The following is a 21,614-nucleotide window of genomic DNA, read 5'->3' as shown; positions in this document are numbered from 1 at the left end:
GAACTAATAATATTAGGTGTACCAATATAAACGTTGCATGTATATAAAAGTATACACATAAGTAGTCTAAAATGACAGTTAACTGGATGACACTTTAAATTTACTAACAGTTCAGTAATTTAGAAATTTTTATTGTCAAAATTTGAGTTTAAAAATTAAATGCAAGTGAAACGATTATTGAAAGGGTTAATATTTGTTATTTGTCATAACAATTGCATAATTGCATGGATAATTACAATTTTCTAAAGTTGAGTATCCTTTCTTTTTCAAAATATATATGATGTGTATAAAAAACTATTCTCTAGAATTCTTACACACTACTGCACTATGAACATTATTTATAGGGTAAATACTATTTTGGACTCTGTGTTTTGCAAAAGTTACAGATTAGACCATGTGTTTTGTTAAATGACAAAATGGACCCTGTATTTTCTAAAATAGTAAAAATAGGACTTTGAGCTTAATTTTTGACAACTTTGTTTTTTAATACAACCAACTTAAAGACAATGCTTAATACGAACAGATACAAAAAATGTAAACAGTTTTGTCATAGCACTTTTAAATCGGATTATAATTAAACTTTATTTTGACAAAAAATCAATTCAGGGTCCTATTTGTACTATTTTAGAAAATACATGGTCCATTTTGTCATTTAACAAAACACAGGGTCCAATTGATAACTTTTGTAAAACAGAGGGTCCAAAATGGTATTTACCCTTATTTATATGTGTTGTGTTGGAGTTTTAGAAAAATTTGAATGATTTTCAATTTTTCAATGATGTTTAATATATTTATTAAGCTAATTGACTTTTATAATAAATTATTAATTGTAATTAATTATAGTTTAATTATTGTCAAAATCTGATTAAACACCAATCAAACCACATTTTTAGATTTCAAATAACTTCCACAAATTTTAGACAGTAAATTTTGATTCTTTCTTAAAAAAAATAGATAAAAAAAATCTCTTTTAATGGTTGTTTATGTATTGATTAGACATATTTTTTTCATTTGAAAATCAAAAACAAGTTTCTAATTCCACTGCATTTATTATATCTAACTATGCATTTCAAACACTTATTGCTATACGATGTTGTTGCTGTTGTAGTTGTCGATTGTCTTGTTGTAGTTTGTTTACGTGTCTTATTCTGATTCTAAGGATAAAAGAACTTCAAGAAAATAAGTTTTATTTTCTAAAAAAAAAATTATTATATTATTAATTTATATGTCGTAATTTTAAAATTATCATATAAAGTTACTAAAATTTTATTTTTGGAGGATTTTTTTGTCCAAGTATCAGCTTATTAAATGTTTTTTTAATGAAAAATGTAAACTTCGTTAACCAACAAACTCAATCATTAAACAAGGTAACAAATTAGTAGGAACAGACTCCATACTGAAAGTATGATCAGGGTACAAAATAGAGACTCTAACAAAGCTATGAGCCACTAAATTAGCAGATCGTTTAACAAAAATAACCTCAACGGTACACAATTCAGCAAGCAAATTTTTACAGCTTTGAATGACTTGACCAAACAAAGAAATCATACAAATAGAACTACGTAATGTTTGCACAACCCCAAGACAATCATTCTACACGGTCACATGGTGCCACTGCTTTCTCTTTATCCATGTGAGAGCTTCCTTGATACAAATTGCTTTAGCCAAGATTAGTTCCACCGTACTCGAAGAAAAGATGGTTCGGCCCTCAACCAACCAACCTTTATCATATCTTGCCACCATACTCAAATCAAAGGATCGACCATCATCAAATAAAGCTGCGCTTACATTAACCTTAATTTTGTTAACAAGTGGAGGGGATCAATGCTCTGCAACATCATGCACCTGATAGTCAGAACATGATGAGCCAAGGATAGAATTTTGAGCATTATTCCATCAATTAAGGTAGTTTTTAACAAATCCAACAATGTCATCACCATGGGTCGACTTTCCTTTCCAAACAACTTCGTTACGTGCACTCCAAATGTCCCAACACACGGCTGCAATTAGAGATTATTTTCTGCATTAATCTTGCTAAAAATCGAACTGCATTAGTCTACGAAGGAGGTAAGCGGTACATTTACAGTGCCAATTCTCACCCTATTCTAACATATTTTAAATGTTTATTTGTTGATAAATAATGAGTTTTATTTTCATTTTCATGTTTTTAAGATAAATAATAAATTTATTTGATGAAAAAACCAATTATCATTTTCTGTAATAATACTTTATTTTTTCTGATCAAATAAAGAACTCTTACGAAAAAGGTTGTTTTTTTTCTTTCTAATTGCTATTTCCTAAACAAAGGTTAGAAGTTTTGGATAATGGTGTCATTTTTTTTTTTTTTATTATTACTATTGACAATGGATAATGGTGTCAGTTTGCTAACTCCAAGTGTTGATTAAATTTGACTGCCATATTAATTTAGAGCCAGTTCCATTTCTTTTCACTTGTAGCCAAAACAAGAGACCTCTTAAATTTGGTCATGTTTTATTTTAAAAAAAATACCTCTTTTATTAAACCAAACATTAATGGCACCGAACTCTTTTTTATATATTTCTTTCAAGTTCCAAAAATGATGTCACAAAATATTGAGATTTATATATAGGGCCCGTTTGGAACGCAGGATTGGACTGGATTGGACTGGATTGGACTGGACTGGACAAGATTGGATTATGCTGAAAGTAATCCTGTGTTTGGTTTCAGAATGGACTGGACTATTTATTTCCTTTTAGAAAAAAAAATTAAATTAAATAAAAATATATAATAATAAATTAAAATTAAAATATGTAAATATAAATAAATAATTCGTAGCAAAAAAAAATAATATATCATATATAATTAAGAATATATCATAAATATATAATAAAATATTTTGTCATATTTTTTATTTAATAAATAATTAAAATAGTAAAATAAAAATACTTGAATAATATAAAATTGTTTATCTTAAACACTAATTTAATATAAATATTAATTTTTTAAAATATTTATATAAATTTTTTAGTAATTTAAAAATAATATATAATTTTATTGTCATATTTTTTTCTTAAAATCAATTTAAGTAACTATTATTTAATTAATAATATTCTAAATTTTAAAAACTTATGTATAATAATTCAAAATTATACAGTTTCACTAATTGCAATGAATAAGTTTTTGATAAAAAAAAATGTATAAATAAATGTGTGATAATTATTTCCTTTAAATTCTTATTAAATTTAAAATATATTAATAAAATTTAAATTAAAAAAACAATAAAAAAAAATCTCACCTGCGTGGGATAATCCCACCCTGCTGGATGGGATAAATAATCCCAAACAGATGAGGTTAACTGGATTAGTTATCCAGACTTGTAACATGCCCAAACACTGGATTGGACAAATTAGCCTGTCTAATCCAATCCAGTCCTGTGTACCAAACGGACCCATAAAGTATTGTTATTGAGTCACCAATTAATTAACATTTTGTATAGGAGAATTGTTAAAAGATATTCATACCTGGTACTATTTTGAGTGTCATATTAATATAATTAAGTATATAATTTTATATAACTTAAACAAATAACTTTTTAGTAATATCACTAACCAAATGTATAATATTGTACTTAATAGTAATCCTCCCTTTTATAAGTTTATAAGTAGTGTTCTATGAATAGCCTTAAAAATTATTCTCTTAAATTATATAAAATTTTACACTTAATTACACCAACAATAACGATATGACACCGAACCGAAGAATATGTTATGCACTAATAATGCTTTTTTTGGCAATATCGTTTAAAGAGTCCGAGAAGAATAAATCACCGACTCAACTCAATAGCACTTGTTATCCAAAAAAATGGAACCAAGAAGAAAATGAATTGATCTGACTGGATATATATATTTATATAAATATTAATATGGAATTCTTTGCTTGAATTTCTTTCTAAGCATTGACAATCTTTTTTGAATAGATAACTTCTCATCTTTCCTTCCTAATTTGTCCAAATAAAACACAATCTTTTTCAAAGTTTCCAAAACCTCCTCACTCTCAAAACCCAACTCTTTCTCTTGGATTCTCAAAACTCTATTCAGCTTCTCCAACAACACTCCATCATCCTCTATCAACCTATTTTGGATTGAAACCAAACAATCTAGAGCCTCAGCTGCCATACAAATCACACATATCATAGTAAATAAGAAAACCATATAAAAAGGAACTAAAATTGGGAAGACTCAAAAGAAAAATCTGATCTTTAGTGCCTTAATGCCTAATACCCCATTGGGAAAAATGTGGAAACTTTTTAAATGGATAGCACAGAAGATGGATTTAACTTACCAACTGGAATAGAGTCTTTCCCAAATGCCTTTTCGCGGATGTCTAAAGCCTCCAATGCGAGCTGTTCGGCTTCTTCATCTCGTTGCAAATGGTATAGAGCCACTGCGAGATGCAGCATTGGGAATGTGATGGATTGATCATTGGAACTGACTGTTTTAGACATGATTTGTATACTAGTCCGGAGTAAACGCTCAGCCTCCACGAAATTCTTCGAGCGTAAATGGGAAGTAGCAAGATTGATCATGTGTGTTACTGAGCTTGGATGTTCTTTCCCTTTGCTCTTCTCAGTGATTATCAAGCATTCTTCTAGAAGTTTTCGGCCTTCTTCTCCTCTGCAAACAATCAGAACTACAATGTGAACACCCGAAGCGAAATATTCTTCATTGAAATATAATTGTAAATTTGATTATGAAGCTAGCATTACCTTCCAACAACATGAAGTAATTCAGCCAAATCTATTCTGATCTTCTCCACTGTACTGTCATCTAAAGCTAAAAAATTTGAATCTTTGACGAGCTGAAGCGCGTTTCTATACAAGTGAATTGCTTCATCCGCTTTTCCTATATAAAAATTATAATGTGTAACCACACTTGAAGTTAAAGTTTGAAGCTTTTTAAGACAAATGCTTATATAAAACATATATCCTAATTCATTGTCCCAAGACTGATCATAGAAGGCCCAATGTGTGGCTTAAAAACTTAAGAGAGACAGAGAGATTTTGTGTATTACCCATAGCACACTTAGCATGAGCTAGTGAGCACATAGCCATTCCAACTCTTCCATCATATTTTCCATGTAACTTTGTATATATATCCAAGATTCTGTGACAGAAAGAAACCATTCTTGAAAAGTGATAAAAGGGTCAAACCGAAACTCATGAGCTCAAGGCAATGTAGCCCGTCAATTAAGGAAGAAAAGAAAATTCACCTAAGAAAAGGAGTTTCTGAATCTTTGGCTTTCCCTTCTTGGAGTAACAGATTACCGAGACCAAATAAAGGTATAACTAAGTCCTCACTTTGAGGGCCTCTGCTTGATTCTAAAGTAGTAATTGACCGATGGTAGAATTCTATTGCTTTTGTAGCTTTTCCTATAGAAGCAAGAGCTTTTGCCATGCCTAGAAATGGTGTTACCAGAAAAACACTATTTTTGCCTGAAGGGAAAAGAAAACAGACAAAAGAGTATTTGACATTACAGCATAGCATTGAAAGCAATCACAATAATTTAAAAACAGCACCAGAAAGTAACATGTTATATCAATCGAAACGACCCCTTTAGCTAGAACGGTTGAAGAACAAAACAGCAGATCCCCACGAAAAAGATGATGGAATTCATTAACAAGAAGCAAATGACAGGATGTTCAGTTAAGTAACCAACAGTAATATTGTATCTTCCACCTTCTAATTCAGGACACACATTCTTATTGTAGTAATGGATTTCAGCAGATTTTGACAGCATACTTAACAAATATAAGGAGAATTGAGGGTAATCACACCCCAATATAAATTTTTATAAACATGACCTCCACTTTGCTGGCTTAGTGAAAAGAACACTCAGTTGAGCATTTACTAATACTTTCAGATTCCCACATTAAACCACCAAATATGTTCTTAATCAAAAAGACTGTTGCACATTGGAAAGGAAAGCAAAAATAAAAAGTAGAGAGATAGAGAAATAGGATACCATATTTTTTCTCCATAATATTGATGGCCCTTTGATACATGGATACTGATTTGTCAAACTTCCCCAAAGTTGAGTACATACTTCCCATATGCACAAGTACAGGATCCAGAAGCAGTTCATCATCTTTTAGATTGTCCACCACCTCAATCAACTGATCTTCCAACAAATTTGACCAGTAAGAAACATTTTCTGAATCGATGGTCAGAGAGAATAATAGCGATAGATAAGGATTGAGAAATGCTAAGGAGCACCATGGGTGCCTAGCACCTTTATGAAGTATCTTATCGCTACTGGTGCAATTCTATATCGCGTCCCACTTATTTTATTTTAGTAATGATTATAAAAAACCGCTAACTATTTATTGGATGCCACCTCATAAAGGTGTTAAGCACCATAGTGCCTTATAGCAATGCTCATAAGACTCCCAATTACTATAAAATAGTCTCATAATTACTACAATTTCATGTCAACAACACATTCAGGGACAATTCTTTCCCGAATACTTCATGATCATGAAGGTGTATATGTTAAATTCCATAAACATGGTAGTAATTTTATAACACACAATAAGAAATGTTCATACCATATATGCCTACTAGGTTATGAACACTCAATGAAACGAAGAAGAAAATAACTTACCATACGCAAAAGGGTACCGACGAATTTCAAGTCTCCCAAGGCCATATATCCCAGAGCTATGATGTCAATCAAAGCAGCTTCTTCCATGCCCCTAGCACCTGCATTTATCCTTTCCTTTACAGCTTCATAATTAGCTCGAAGCAGGTCCGCGGCATCATTTTTGTTTCCCATTGTAATCATCATTTTAACTTCATCAAAAAACTCCTGTAACTCTCTCTCAAAACCCAATTCTCCATCCGCAGTGTTACCCCTTTCAGAAGATTTACTAGACCTATTGACATGAATATACAGTAGTTATACACATCTAAAATGCCATCTACCAAGCTCAATAATCTTAAAGAAAATATAGTTAAAAATCACACCTTTGACTGTTGTTTGGAGCTGAACCTGTTTCTACAGGACCCAATGAAGCAAAAGCTCGAACAGGCTTCATGTAAGAGAGCTTCAAATTAAAGCTATACTTTTTAACAGAATTAAATAATGAATTTGTGTCTTTCAGCATAAGAAGTGACTCCATGTGTTGACAAACTTTGTTCCTCCTAAATGGTTCAAAAAGAACGTTAAAACAAATAACCAATAAAAGGGGCCTAATACAATAATTCAAATTATCAAAAGACCATAAAAGAGATAGGATAAAAGAAAGCTTCTTTTCTATCTCAATTCTCAAGTAAGCAGTCAAACAGTATTATAATTCTTATTCTTCTACAATTTTTTTAGTCAAAAACAAATATTCAATAAAGGGTTGCTGTAAAAATTGTAACTTTTGTATTTATACATGGCCAGAAGGCCAGAAACTTAATCAGAGAAACTATTCAGAAAACCAGACATTAAAGAAAAGTAAGAAGAAGAGAGAGAAAGTACCTGAAGCAATGGAAAGAGAGAGGAGGTAGAACACGGGAAGCTGCCGCCATTGGAGGGAAGGGAGAGTAGTTAAGGCGGTTGGTTTTTCATGGAAGATTGGTAGTTGAGTATAGCAAAGCAAGAGGGGCTGAGTCTGAGTGAGAGTGAGCAAGAGATAATCAGAAAACGCTTTCACTTGTTTGTTGAGTTAACTCAGCGAGTCGTAGGTGGGCTTACGACCCAAACCAAAGTTTCAGCCCATTCATAATTTTATTTTAATTTTTTCGCAAACTATTATTATTATTATTATTATTATTATTATTATTATTATTATTATTATTTGAAAAGGTTTCACAAACTATTATTATTGGTCTAATTTTAATATTTGTATTGTCAAAATAAAGTTTAAATATTTAACAAAATATTTTAAATTATCTTTTTTTGTGGAACCGGGTGTTCATCGGACTATTTAAAATTATTTGGTTCGGTCATAGTTTAGGTATAATTATTTTATGTATACTTTATAGATATTTTTTGAATAAAATATTGAAATGTATATATTTAAGAATAATTTTAGATAGAATATTTATATTTATTATAATAGTTTTTTATTGTTATTTATGAATTATAAATTTATTAAAAGTAATTAAAAAATTACCAAAAACTAAACAATTAGGGTAAAAAAAAAAGGGCTTTTTTCATAAATGTACAACAAAAACAAAATAATTACAAAAAATGTGCAAAAAAAAATTATTTGAAAAATATATACATTTTGAAAACTTATTACATAAAACCATACATTTTAATTATTAAATAATATAAATCATTAATGATTAAACTAATTACCATAAATAGATTAATGTAATTAATGTTTGTAATATTATTTTATAATATATTATCTTTATGTTTATTATATTAATATTTTAAAAAATTATTAATAATAAAATATGTTTATTAAAATTCAAAATAAATAATTTTCGTAAAATTAATTAAATAAATAATAAATAGTTTTATAAAAATAAACAAATTAAATATTTATTTTATTAAAGAATAAATGTTTATTATCTATTTTTAGTACGAATTATTATAATTTAATAAATTTTTTTTCAATAAAATACAATATAAAAATTATAAATATTAATCTATATAAATATAAATCAATGTTTAAAATTACTAAAAATAAACATGACACACATAGAGTGATATAATAAACATATGTGAATATTATTATTTTGTTTATTAAATTAGTATGTTTAATAAATAGAATACAAAATAAACATATATATACAAAGTATTTTATATTATTAGTATGTTTATTATAATTTTTAATATAAAAATAGACATTGCCAATTTATACTATACTAAAATAAATATATTTTCTTTCTATTGTTTCCATATATTCATTATTTTCTAGTGAATTAGTTAACGAATTTTCTATCGAAATACAATTCTTACATCAAAAAATAAATAAACAAACATAACTTTATAAACTCCAAATATTATTTAATTAGAAAAAATAAACTAACACAAAAAACAAAAAATAAATAAACAATTTTTTTATGTATGCTATTTATTTTCTAAAAAATTATTAAAAAATAAACATGACACAAATATAGTGATATAATAAACCTATGTGAATATTATTATTTTGTTTATTAAATTAATATGTTTAATTAATAGAAAATAAAATAAATACATATATAAATACAAAAATTTTTATATTATTGGTATTGGTATGTTTATTATAATTGTAAACATAAAAATAGACATAGCTAATATTTATACTATACTAAAATAAATATATTTTTTTTCTATTGTTTCAATATGTTGATTATTTTCTAATGAGTTAGTGAACGAATTTATCTATTAAAAAATAATTCTTACATCAAAAAATAAATAAACAAACATAACTTTATAAACTTCAAACATTATTTAATTAGAAAAAATAAAATATAAATTGTAGATAAGTATATATGTATATAATTTACCTAATCGACACAAAATTATGTTAGACATTTATATGTATAATATAAAATATATGTATGTGTATATAACATGCAGAATAAATAAACATATACACTATATGAATATAAGGATCGAAATACCTCCAGCCATTGATTCTTTGAGCATTAATCCCACATAAGCTTGATCTGCAAAAGAAACCGATTGATGTGGGTAATCAGGCTTCCTCGCTCTCTCAACTCTCTTTAGATGGATTATGCTGTTATGAACAGAATGAGTGAGGAGCTCGGGGACCGAGACCCTATATTTATAGGTGAGATACTCTATCAGTATCTGCGCCACATTAATTGTCAGAATATTTTGACAATTAATTCAGGAAATCAAATCAGGTAATGAATATAGAAATCTGACCATATATAGAATATTACATAATTGATTTTGTCCAGATTCAATGAATATAAAATATTCATTTAACAGAAAATCAATTATTTATTTATTTCCTTAAATAGAAAATCATTTCCTTAATTAGAAAATAATTTCCATAAATAAAATATTCTAATATTCTCCCACTTGGTCAGCATTTAAACTAAAATATTCAAACCCAACGTTCCTCATTATATAATAAACATACGAATCATAGCGACATGTCCTCATTATAAGTCGAGTATTATCTTCCATGTATTACGATATATTTATTATATAACAATGTACTTTATGTGGCAATGTACTTAAGCGAATAAACCCTAACCCTTATGTTTATTCAGGTCCTCTTACGATAATTTTCTCAGATGAAATTAAGGTGCACATAAATATGAGAAAATATCGAAATTAGAGTTTCATTAAATAATTTTTGGTTGTACAAATAAAAAAACTGCATATGGGTTAACTGAATCCCATATTTACTTTATGATCCTTGAATTTGTGTTGCGGCATGCCTTTAGTCAAGGATCTATGCGATCACCCAATTCAGTTTGTGTGATTAATGACCACTTATCACGCCTTTTTATGGCTAAATACTTAATGTCGATATGCTAGCTTCGACCAGTACTCTTAGAGTTATTAGCCATAAATATTGTAGCTGAATTTATCGCAAAATTTTCTTAATGGCCTAATGAAAATGTAATTCTGAACTCTAGGCCTACTATGAAACTCTATAATACATCATACGAGATGTATCCTCAAAACAATAAATGAATCTGACTTCTATAGTGGAAATAACAATCAAGATTCTCTACAATATAACTTACTGGTAATCTTAAGGACGTAATAAAATATTGATTTACGTGAATCAATACAACCAGTGAAGTATGTTAGAATCTAATTGGTTAACTATATTTCCAGATGGTAAATTCATCTTAAAATATATATGAATATAATTTTTAGTATCTTAAAGAAACCTCATCACTTTGTATGAAAAATAAAGTGGTCTTAACTTTAGTTATTCTGATACTACTTAACAATCCTGAAACAAATGTAATGCAAAGTCTTATTTAAACTCTTAGGCATACATTAGGCTTCTAAAATAGAAGCAAATGAATGTTCTTAATTTATTCTCACTCCAGATCATTTTTCAGATGCTGGTTCGAGTTGAATTTATCACACTTAAAGATAAAAGTTATATCTGATGAATAATACATAATTTTATTTAATCAGAGATGCTGTGGCTACTCTCTAATTAATTAAAATTATATATATTATTTATATTCCTTATCTCAAAATAATAATTTAAGATATGAATGATTTCAACTTATATAGAAAAATTTTATCATCATTTGCAAGTAACATATTGTCGACGTATAAAACAAATATTACTCCCACTAACTTTCTGGTATATAATTATTTCCATAATTCTCTTTTCAAACCTAAAGGAAAAGATGATATAATACCAATTTGTGAGATGTTTGTTTTAATCTATAGGTAGACACTTTAAGCTTGCATATGTTCACCACTATTAGAGGAAAATCTTTATGACAGTCTATATACCTTCTCCTCTTAGTTCACTATTTGGAATTGATTAATGAATTAAAACAAGCAACAAATGCCAAGGTCTATAATAGAATCTTTTATAAAAACAATTGAGAATGTAAATCTCCTTTGTTATTGATTCTTAGTTCAAAATGAACTTCTTAGCAATGAATATTCTTTTATATCTTTATGTTTCTCAATGTCGCCTAATGAATATTATTGGTGAAAAAATCTATGCTTAATTAATGTTCTCCACCCCATTAGGCAACTTTACTAAAGATAAACTTTATTGCTATTTAAGATATTCATTTCTTCATTCATGGCATATTGTACTACAACTTCAATTCTTTATCATTCTATAATTTAATTTGTGTCTCAAATTAATATTGTAGTTGAACTCTTATTGTACAAAATGTGATCACTAGAATACATTGATCTTACTGTTCTAATAAGTCATCTTAAGGATGGACCAACAAACTCTTAAAAGAGCAAATGGTTCAATAGCATGTTATTTTAGAAATTGTAAGCAATTACTAAATAACATAACTTATTAGAATTTTACCAATGACTTGTATATTATTAATGATTAGTTATGAATTCTCAATAACAATTAATCTTAAGGGTTGTTGTGAATCATAATTAATCTAACACTTGAGGTGGAAGTTTGAGAAAATATGAATGATCTTTCTCGAAAACTAGGTTCCTAGATTGATCACTCCCACTGATCAAGTCAATTCTTAATTCCACAATTCTAGTGTTGTGAGATGGATAATAAAATATGTAACCCTTAAACCTTATAGCTTTTCAAATGAAATATGCTCATTTATGGTTTAGGGCCCAGATCTTTTCTTTGACAATTGTACTCTAACTGTATATGGGTATTTATAATAATGTGTACATGTCATCAAGTCGGTTTTCAACCTTATCACAACTCAAAATATGTTTGAGAAACAACTTTGGTTAGAACACGATTCGATATGTACACCCCCATTGAAGAGTATCAATAGACAAAGATTTAGGAAAGATTGGAGTTTGCTATGTAGGCTCCACCCCATGTCCAAAAAATGGTTAGTTTCTTAAATCTGTTACACACTATAATTTAGGTGTACCAAGCATATGTATCGGGCAATGAACCCATGCTTTTAAAGAAACTTTGCAAATAGACTGGGAGTTTATCCATACTCACGAATTTTAATGTAGTATTCTCCATTTTATATTTGATCTCACTATCTTAATATGCAAAATGCACCATTTCTCTACTTAAGATTTAAATGTCTTTGAAACATATAAATCTATACTTTTGTAGAAAAATTATTTATGTGAGTAATCGTTAAAAAGGAGATGCAAAATTTGAGTCCATGTCTTCAAAATTAATTGACTTGTATGATTTCTAATATGATAGAATTCTAGTATGCACCGATTTTGACTTGTTGGAATACATATTCTTAATGAAATTCACACAAGTTCTAAATAAAGTTAGTAAAATCTAGTGTGATGAAGATCCCCACCATTTACTAACATTTATTCTATTTATGGAGATATGTTCCATAATTTTTGGTGCTATAATGTAGAAGAATTCTTATTAATAACACATTTCTTATTGTCAGATTGAACTTGCATATCTTTATGAGTGACATCATTTGTAGTAAAGACCTCTAAATGTGTCTAAATCAAGTTTCAATAGAATCTTGGAACATAAAGGTCTTTGCCAATTTTAAAACAAAGCCACTACTATATTGCTTGTTCCTTAAACTTCTAAATGTGGGAACTTATCTTGTCTGTGGATAAGATTTGCTCACAATTATTGACTTTCTTAGGTTTATTTGTAAACCTTGCAAGAAATTATGAATGTGGAATAACAATCTAAAATAATCCACTATGTGTTAATAATCACATCAACTATATTAGAATGAATTCATACACAATAAATTAAAATTTATTGGTGATAATAAAGTGTGATTTATTTTTCTTAATTATACAGTAAAAACTGTATATGCTAGATGAAGTTATCAGAATAAATTTTGAAAATTTCTACTGTTATGGAAGAAATTTTCTACTAGTATGGAAGAAATTTATGAATAGTGATGTAATAAAATTACATATATAATTTTGAGGTTTAAATGAATCATGTTTTTACCAATGAATAAACATGCTTAAATATGAAATCTTATTAAACAAAAATTGCATGTGGGCTAAATTTTTAATTTAATAAGATTAAATTTAGATGTAGATTATGATAGATTTACACAATTTATGAAAAACTTAAAGTTTAATATTTCTATCTTAATGAAAGGTATGAAACACTTAATTATTTATAAATGTTTCAAAATTTTATACTTTATGATAAAATTATTAAATTAAATCTACATAATTTCCTGTGGGATAAATTAAGAGAATTTAATTTAACATATTAATCATGTGAATATAATAAAATGCCTATAAGGTAAGATTATTATGTTCACATAATTCATGTCCATTATGCGATCTTAATCCACTTAATATATATAATTTTATATAATTAAGGATGCTGTGGCTACTCCCTAATTATTTAAAATTATGTGGTTCACTAGACACCAAAGTATAAACTGAAGATTAAAATTTTACTAAATCCAAAATTGCCTGTGGGCTAAATTTTAAATTTAATAAAATTAGATGAACTTTATGATAGATTTAATTAAACAATCAGTTTTGAAAATGAAGGTTTATTATCTATCTTTAATTAAATTTGTGATAACACTATTAAATTAAATCCCCATAACTCCCTGTGGGGTAAATTAAGAGAATTTAATTTAACATATTATCCTAATTAATTATACAAATATAATAAAATTCCTGTGGGGTAAAATTATTATACCTATATAATTAATTACAAGTTATGTCCATTAAGGTGAAATTTTAATTAATGTATAATTTTATACAAATAAGGATGCTGTGGCTACTCCCTAATTATATAAAATTATATTTTCACTTTGACATCAGGTATTGGGCTCTACCTAAAAGTAATTTCGTTGTTAACATAATAAACAATTGAGATTAGTGCTCCTAGTGTGGTCGTCCGAAGATCATTAAAAACCGTTCTAGATATGAGCATTTGTCCCAAGTTCATGTTTTCTTATGTCAAACCATAAAATTACTTACATTTTATTCATATTTTATTCATTTTAGGAAGTTTTATGAATATTTTATGAATAATTTTATGAAGTTTTATGAAACTTAATGTGCTAGATAAAATATTCAACCTATCTTAATGTTTGAACATTTCTAAATATATCTAGCACTATAAAAGGAATTTATGTATAGCATTTAAATCATACAAATCAAAATTAATTGTATTAAAAATAAATTTTCCAAATAAATACAAGTTAAAACAATTATTGTATGATAATATATTAAATGCTTAATTCCATGATATGTAATTAATTATGCATTTATAACCATATAATATCTTAATTATTTGTACTAATAATTAATTTGTATAAATAAGGTAAATATACAAATTAGTACAATTAATTATATGAAATCAATTAAATGCAAAATTAAAGAATATACTTAATGGCAGATTATCAATTAATTTAATCAATAAATTACTTAATTGGTAAATAAATATAATAATTGCGCACTTAATTGTAGAATAATTAAATATTCACATTCTTACAATATCACAATTATATTAATTACATGTAAAAATAAAGCATGTAATTAATTTACCAAATTAAAAACTTTCCATAATAATTTATTACTAAATAACATATAATATATATGAAGATATATGTTAAATAAGAATGGAAAGTTAAACAAATGTAATTTAATTGACTTAATCAACAAAGATAAGGAAATAAAATAAAATTCCAAAAATAAATCAAAGTAACAAAATTTCGGAATTTTCTTAAATTTTTCTTAATTTTCCTTTTTTTTTTTTTTTTTGAAAAACTGCCATGAAAAACAACACCGATGACCAAAATTCATGAAACCAATTCCAAAATGATCTAAATGAATAAATTAAGAGATCCATATTGATTTCAAGCATCGAAAACACGTAAAGTGTAGACTTTAATTTCATAAAAAATTCTTTCGGGTCCGATCGTGTTCTTAAGAGAATTTTTTCAGTTTTCAGATGGGTTTTAAATCCTTTTCATTCATAAAATCGATCTAAAATATTATATGAATATAGTAATGAATAGAGGATTTAAAATAAATACCGAAAATGAAAACAGAAAAAATATAGACCGAAAAATAAAACTTTCATGTATATATATACTCGTATACAATGTATATATACTGCATAAAATCATCATTAATGTATGAAAGAGAGTATTACATACAATTTTATGCAACAAAAATATGAAAGCATTGAGTATTATACATACATATATACATAAAAATTATATGTATACACACAGTATATGAATATAATTATGAATGTGCATATATATATGAACATATAAATTATGAAATATTAATATAAAAGTATATATATATAAATATGAATATATATACGTAAATGAAAAGAAAATGTATATAAAATATATATACAAACAAAAACCAATACTGGATATGTATATATATACATATATACTTACATATACACATTAAACCATATAAAATATCATAAAGATATATAAAAGAATATGATAATCAATTATATGGAAAGAAATCAATGAATATAATATGAAAGTGTATACTCAGAAACATATATATATATATATTATACGGTATAAATGAATGTATATAATATATATATATATATGAACGTAAATATGAAGATGAATATATATATGTATATATAAAAAATAAATTGAGTATGAATATATATATAATCGGGATTATATAATATAAAAGTATATATAAAATATATATAATTTATATTATAAATGAAGAACCCCGTAAATGTATATATATATGAAACTCAAAAAAAAAAATCAAGGCAGAGATATATAATCCGCTCTGATACCAACTGTTAGACATTTATATGTATAATATAAAATATATGTATGTGTATATAACATGCAGAATAAATAAACATATACACTATATGAATATAAGGATCGAAATACCTCCAGCCATTGATTCTTTGAGCATTAATCCCACATAAGCTTGATCTGCAAAAGAAACCGATTGATGTGGGTAATCGGGCTTCCTCGCTCTCTCAACTCTCTTTAGATGGATTTTGCTGTTATGAACAGAATGAGTGAGGAGCTCGGGGACCGAGACCCTATATTTATAGGTGAGATACTCCATCAGTATCTGCGCCACATTAATTGTCAGAATATTTTGACAATTAATTCAGGATATCAAATCAGGTAATGAATATAGAAATCTGACCATATATAGAATATTACATAATTGATTTTGTCCAGATTCAATGAGTATAAAATATTCATTTAACAGAAAATCAATTATTTATTTATTTCCTTAAATAGAAAATCATTTCCTTAATTAGAAAATAATTTCCATAAATAAAATATTCTAATAAATTATTTATGAAAAAAATCAATATTGAGAATCATATATTTTACAATAAATAAAAATGTGATAATATATCAACAAAATATAAACAAAAAAATTTGCATACATTTATAACACAAATAATAATAAAAAATATAATCAAAAGAAAACAATTGTAAATAAAAAAAAAAAAAAAAAAAAAAAAAAAAAAAACTAATCTTCTTATTATAATTTTTATAAACATAAATATTTAAAATTTGAGTATATTGTATTTGGATAATAGTTTTATAGGGAAGAATTAAATAGTGATTTAATCTAAATACAAACTTTCAATATTTGTAATAATGGTTGATTTTTAAAATTATTTAAAATTATATAAAAATATATAATTATTAATATATCATCATTCAATAAGTATAATAATGAGTGGCAATAAATCAAATAATCAAATACTTACCATTTATATATTGTATAATAAATTGAAAATAATTTTCTTCATAATAGATAAAATGTATGATTATATGAAAATAAATTATTATGCACATATATTGTAATAAAATTATATAATGTATATATTAGTGTAAATTGCCCAAAAAAAAAAACTATGAATTACAAACCAATACGATTTTGAGTGGATTAGTTTAGTTTAGTTTTAAATTTTTAAGAAAACGTAATGCAACTTTAGTTTGAAAAAATTAAAAATTCGGACTAAACCAATCCATAAAAACCCCTATTAAAATTAACATAAAAACACAATATATTAGCCAAAAAAAAAAACACACAATAAGGTAAAAACTTATAGTGAAAAAATATAGTTTTAAAAAAAATCACAATGAAATGTTACATTTCTGAACATATTTGACATCATTCATCGACCATTTTATTGAAAGAAGCCATTTTTTATGAGTCGACTTAAGAGTATTAAATATATAGTAAACCCAATAGAAATGTTAGAGTATTAACTAAATTTATTATCCATTTCACCAATAAAATAAAAAAAGGTTAAATTTATTGTCTAAGAAAATTTGCTGAAACTCTCTTTTATCTCCCCTTCTGAGACCAACTTTTTGTAAATATCTGTTTAATTTCATACATTAAGTCACAAAATACACCTACATTAAATGCCCCTACATTAGAATATTAGATTATTGTAATTTGGGCAATCAAAAATAAAACTATATATATATATAAAAAAAAAAAAAAAGGCCCCAAAAAATCTTTATTTAATTTACATTTGTCATTAAAGAGTCTATCAACCAAGTAAGCAATTTCTACTACAAATGCCTTCAGAAAGAAAGATTGGCAGATTTGCCAAAATCAGAAAAGACCAAAACAGAATATCCAAATCGTTGAGAAAATCATAACCCAAATGGGGTTGCTTGAATCTCACTTTCTTGCTACAAGAAATTCCAAAGAAAAAAATATGAAAGCAAAAGTTGTCATCGAACACAAAGTACGCATCATCAACATGCAGAACACTGTTTATTTGGTTCTGACTTTAACATTAAGCGTCCAGTTAATCTTGCCAGCAGGCAAAGGAATTGACTTTGGCAAACGGAGTGGCACTTCATACTCTCCCACAGTCGACAAATCCGATGGTAGCTGCAAGTTTTCAGGAGATATTTGCACACAAAGTTGCCTTGCCACCTAAATAAACACAAACACACATCTTTCAAGTTTCAACTACAATGAAATGAACTACATAGAAATTAAAAGTACTGTCTTCAAAGGATTGAAAAGTTTTATTGCCAAAATGTAACATGTTGTCAGACGGTGGTGAAATGGTATGCTGTGACCATAAGTAAATAGATAGCAAGACCAAAACCATACCTCAGCTACAATCTCATCTGCGGTGACCGGATTACGCAATTCTATAGGCTCGTCTTTAGTCGAGCGAGTCCGAAACTTCTCAACATTGATTAATCTCCGCAGCACCTATAAGCAGATATAAATGTTAGATTTGCCCAAGCTCATTCTGTAAGGCCACAAGTTCAGAAAATCCCTCTTATCATTATGAGCTTTAGACCAGATTCCATACCCAAAGGCTCAAATACATTATACAAAGCATAAATTTTTACTAAAAATAGCACTTTGATATGATCCACCAGCAATGTATGAAGATAAAGGCAATACTTTTATATTCCAAACATGAAATGTTTTCTATGTCTTTAGTTTTGCAACCATTGTCTATCTCATACTACACCCCAAAAGGATCATCTATTAACAGAGTTATGTGTATAGAAATCAAACCAATTCAGGCTATAACTTATAAGAGAACAGAAGAACACATAATCAAATCATAACAGGAAATGGGATATAAATAGGACAAGAGTTTACTAACCAATCGAGCATTATCAAGACGTTTGGCTGCCCTTTCATGCTCTTTCATCTTATCTTCTTTAGAAACTTTAACCACTTTCACCTCCTCTTTCTCTTCCTCAGGTGGGAAAATCTAATACCACACAGCATAAAATTAAACAAAAATTTAAGACTCAGCTCAAATGGTAAACAAAAAATCACACATAAAAGTAAAACAGAAAAAGAAAGAACTCTTAATCAAATTATAGAACAAGAAAGAAACCTTGTGCTGCTCCCTGATGAGATAAGCATATTTTTCAATATTAGGAACAGCAAGCAACTTAGGCATGAGGTGATTGCGAAAATGCCCAGGTGCAACCTTCACTGTCTCTCCAGATTTACCAAGCTTCTCTATGTTCTGATAATCAAAAAAGAAAAGAAAAAAAAAAGCCCATTATAAAATCTTCAAATAAATCAACCAAGAATGAATTTTTTTTTTCAGAAAAATTAAACATAGAACAACTACGCTAAACTTAATCTTACATCCATTTACTCACTGTGGTTAGTATAACTTCCAATTTTCTGTGTCGAACTCCTTGAGAAAGATAGAGAAGAGGGTTCATCATGCGGTCGGAGCTATGGATGTTGGTCTCCTTGATAATGTGGCGGAGAGCGTTTCTACCATTTTGTATGTAAGCCATTCAAACCTATTAAGAGTATAATAATGGATCAGATGGAGAAGAAGAAGAATGTAGTGACTGTGGAAGCGAAGGAGTTTGGAGGGAGAAGAAAAAGAAAAGGGGTTTAGGGTTTTGTGAACTGAAATTACAGTAAAGCTCCTCTTGGGGAGCGAAAGAGACTACGAATGGAGGAGATTTTGGGGTTAACTTACCCAAATACCCCCACTTTTAACAAATTTTTTTTTATTTTTTTGGGCCATCGAGTTGATTTACGTATTATTGTGTGAAAAAATTACACTTAGTATGGGATTTTAAAAGTTCTTATGATAAATATGGCACATTTAAGTTTGGCCAATTTATATGGTATTTTTTTGTTTTTAGGTTTTTGTATGGTTTTTGATATGCCATATATATGTAATTAGGTTTCAAAATCCCATATTTACTGTTTTTATTTGTTTAGGAAGTTTTATTTGTCATTGATGCCGGAAAAGTCACCGGAGTTTGCTTCCGGTGCCGGAAAAGTCACCGGAGTAGCGGTCGGTACCGGAAAAGTCGTCGGAGTTGCTGCCGGTGCCGGAAAATTCGTCAGAATTGGCATTTTCGCCGGAAAAATCACTGAAAAATCACCAAGAAACCGGTTTCTTGAAGTCTAAGAAACTGGTTTCTTGGTGATTTTTCCGTTGACAATGCCAATTCTGACGACTTTTCTGACGCTAACAGCTACTCCGGCGACTTTTCCGGCACCGACAGTAAACTTCAGAAAAGTCATTAGAATTGGCATAGTCGCCAGAAAAATTACCAAGAAACTGGTTTCTGGTTTCTTGATGAAGAAACCAGTTTTTTGGTAATTTTTCCGGTAATTTTTCTGACGACAATGGCCTGACGAATTTTCTAGCGTTGGTAGCAACTCTGACGACTAATACACCGACAGCTACTCCGGTTACTTTTTCAGTACCGACAGTAAACTCTAGGAAATTCGTCAAAATTGTCATTGTCACCGGAAAAATTATCGGGCTAATCACCAAGAAACTGGTTTTTTTTCGGTTTCTTGATGAAGAAACCAGTTTCTTGGTAATTTTTTTATATTTTTTTTCTCTATTTGGTTGATTGATGAAACTGGTTTCAATTATTTTCAGTGTATATCATTTTTGTTTTGTTTTCATAATCTTTATTATTGTTGTGTAACAAAATTAGTTCCTTGATGAAGAAACCACTTTCTTGGTGAAGAAACCAGTTTCTTGATGAAAAAACCACTTTCTTGGTGATTTTTCTAATGATTTTGCTGGCGACAATACCAGTTCTGACGACTTTTTACGCGGCAATAACTGCGGCGATTTTTCCAACACGGGAACTACTCCGGCAACTTTTTCGGCACCGAGCATCAAACTCGAATAGTCGTCGGACTTGGCATTGTCAACGGTAAAATTACGAAAAATCACCAAGAAAGCCGGTTTAACATCGAAACCGGTTTCTTGGTGATTTTTCCAGCGACAATGCTAATTCGACGACTTTTTCTACATTTAAGAATAACTCCGGCGACTTTTTCGGCACCGGCGGCTACTCCGACGACTTTTCCGGTGCCGACAGTAAACTCCGGTGACTTTTCCAGCACGAGTGACAACTTCGGCAATCACTATAGTTTTATTTGTTTTATTTTTTTAAAAAAAATAAATATGAAGGGAATTTTAATATTTTTTATGGTAATTTAATTAAGTTTTTATTTTTTATGAATTTTAAATTCAGATTTCTTTTTAATGTTTTGTATGGTTTTTTTTAGAGAAAAAC

At 27.9% G+C, this 21,614-nt stretch overlaps 2 protein-coding genes across 2 annotated transcripts; both read right to left on the bottom strand.

Moving 5' to 3' along the window:
• Positions 1-3,653: 3,653 nt before the first annotated feature.
• Positions 3,654-7,667, bottom strand: LOC115717289 (uncharacterized). The gene is made up of 9 exons (XM_030646258.2): positions 7,501-7,667; positions 7,002-7,178; positions 6,640-6,910; positions 6,001-6,151; positions 5,248-5,470; positions 5,050-5,141; positions 4,745-4,880; positions 4,321-4,652; positions 3,654-4,147 (listed from the first exon to the last, which is right to left on the bottom strand). Exons 1-9 carry the CDS (start codon positions 7,548-7,550, stop codon positions 3,897-3,899), a joined length of 1,683 nt encoding a protein of 560 aa, XP_030502118.2. The 5' UTR covers positions 7,551-7,667; the 3' UTR covers positions 3,654-3,896.
• Positions 7,668-18,055: 10,388 nt separating this feature from the next.
• LOC115717369 (uncharacterized) lies at positions 18,056-20,022 on the bottom strand. Its single transcript, XM_030646337.2, has 5 exons — positions 19,707-20,022; positions 19,433-19,567; positions 19,193-19,303; positions 18,682-18,786; positions 18,056-18,498 (listed from the first exon to the last, which is right to left on the bottom strand). Exons 1-5 carry the CDS (start codon positions 19,848-19,850, stop codon positions 18,334-18,336), a joined length of 660 nt encoding a protein of 219 aa, XP_030502197.2. The 5' UTR covers positions 19,851-20,022; the 3' UTR covers positions 18,056-18,333.
• Positions 20,023-21,614: the final 1,592 nt, after the last annotated feature.

The sequence above is a fragment of the Cannabis sativa genome, chromosome 5 (assembly GCF_029168945.1).
Source record: "Cannabis sativa cultivar Pink pepper isolate KNU-18-1 chromosome 5, ASM2916894v1, whole genome shotgun sequence".
In the NCBI taxonomy this organism is placed as follows: Eukaryota; Viridiplantae; Streptophyta; class Magnoliopsida; order Rosales; family Cannabaceae; genus Cannabis; species Cannabis sativa.
This window is presented reverse-complemented; position numbering and strand designations above follow the sequence as displayed.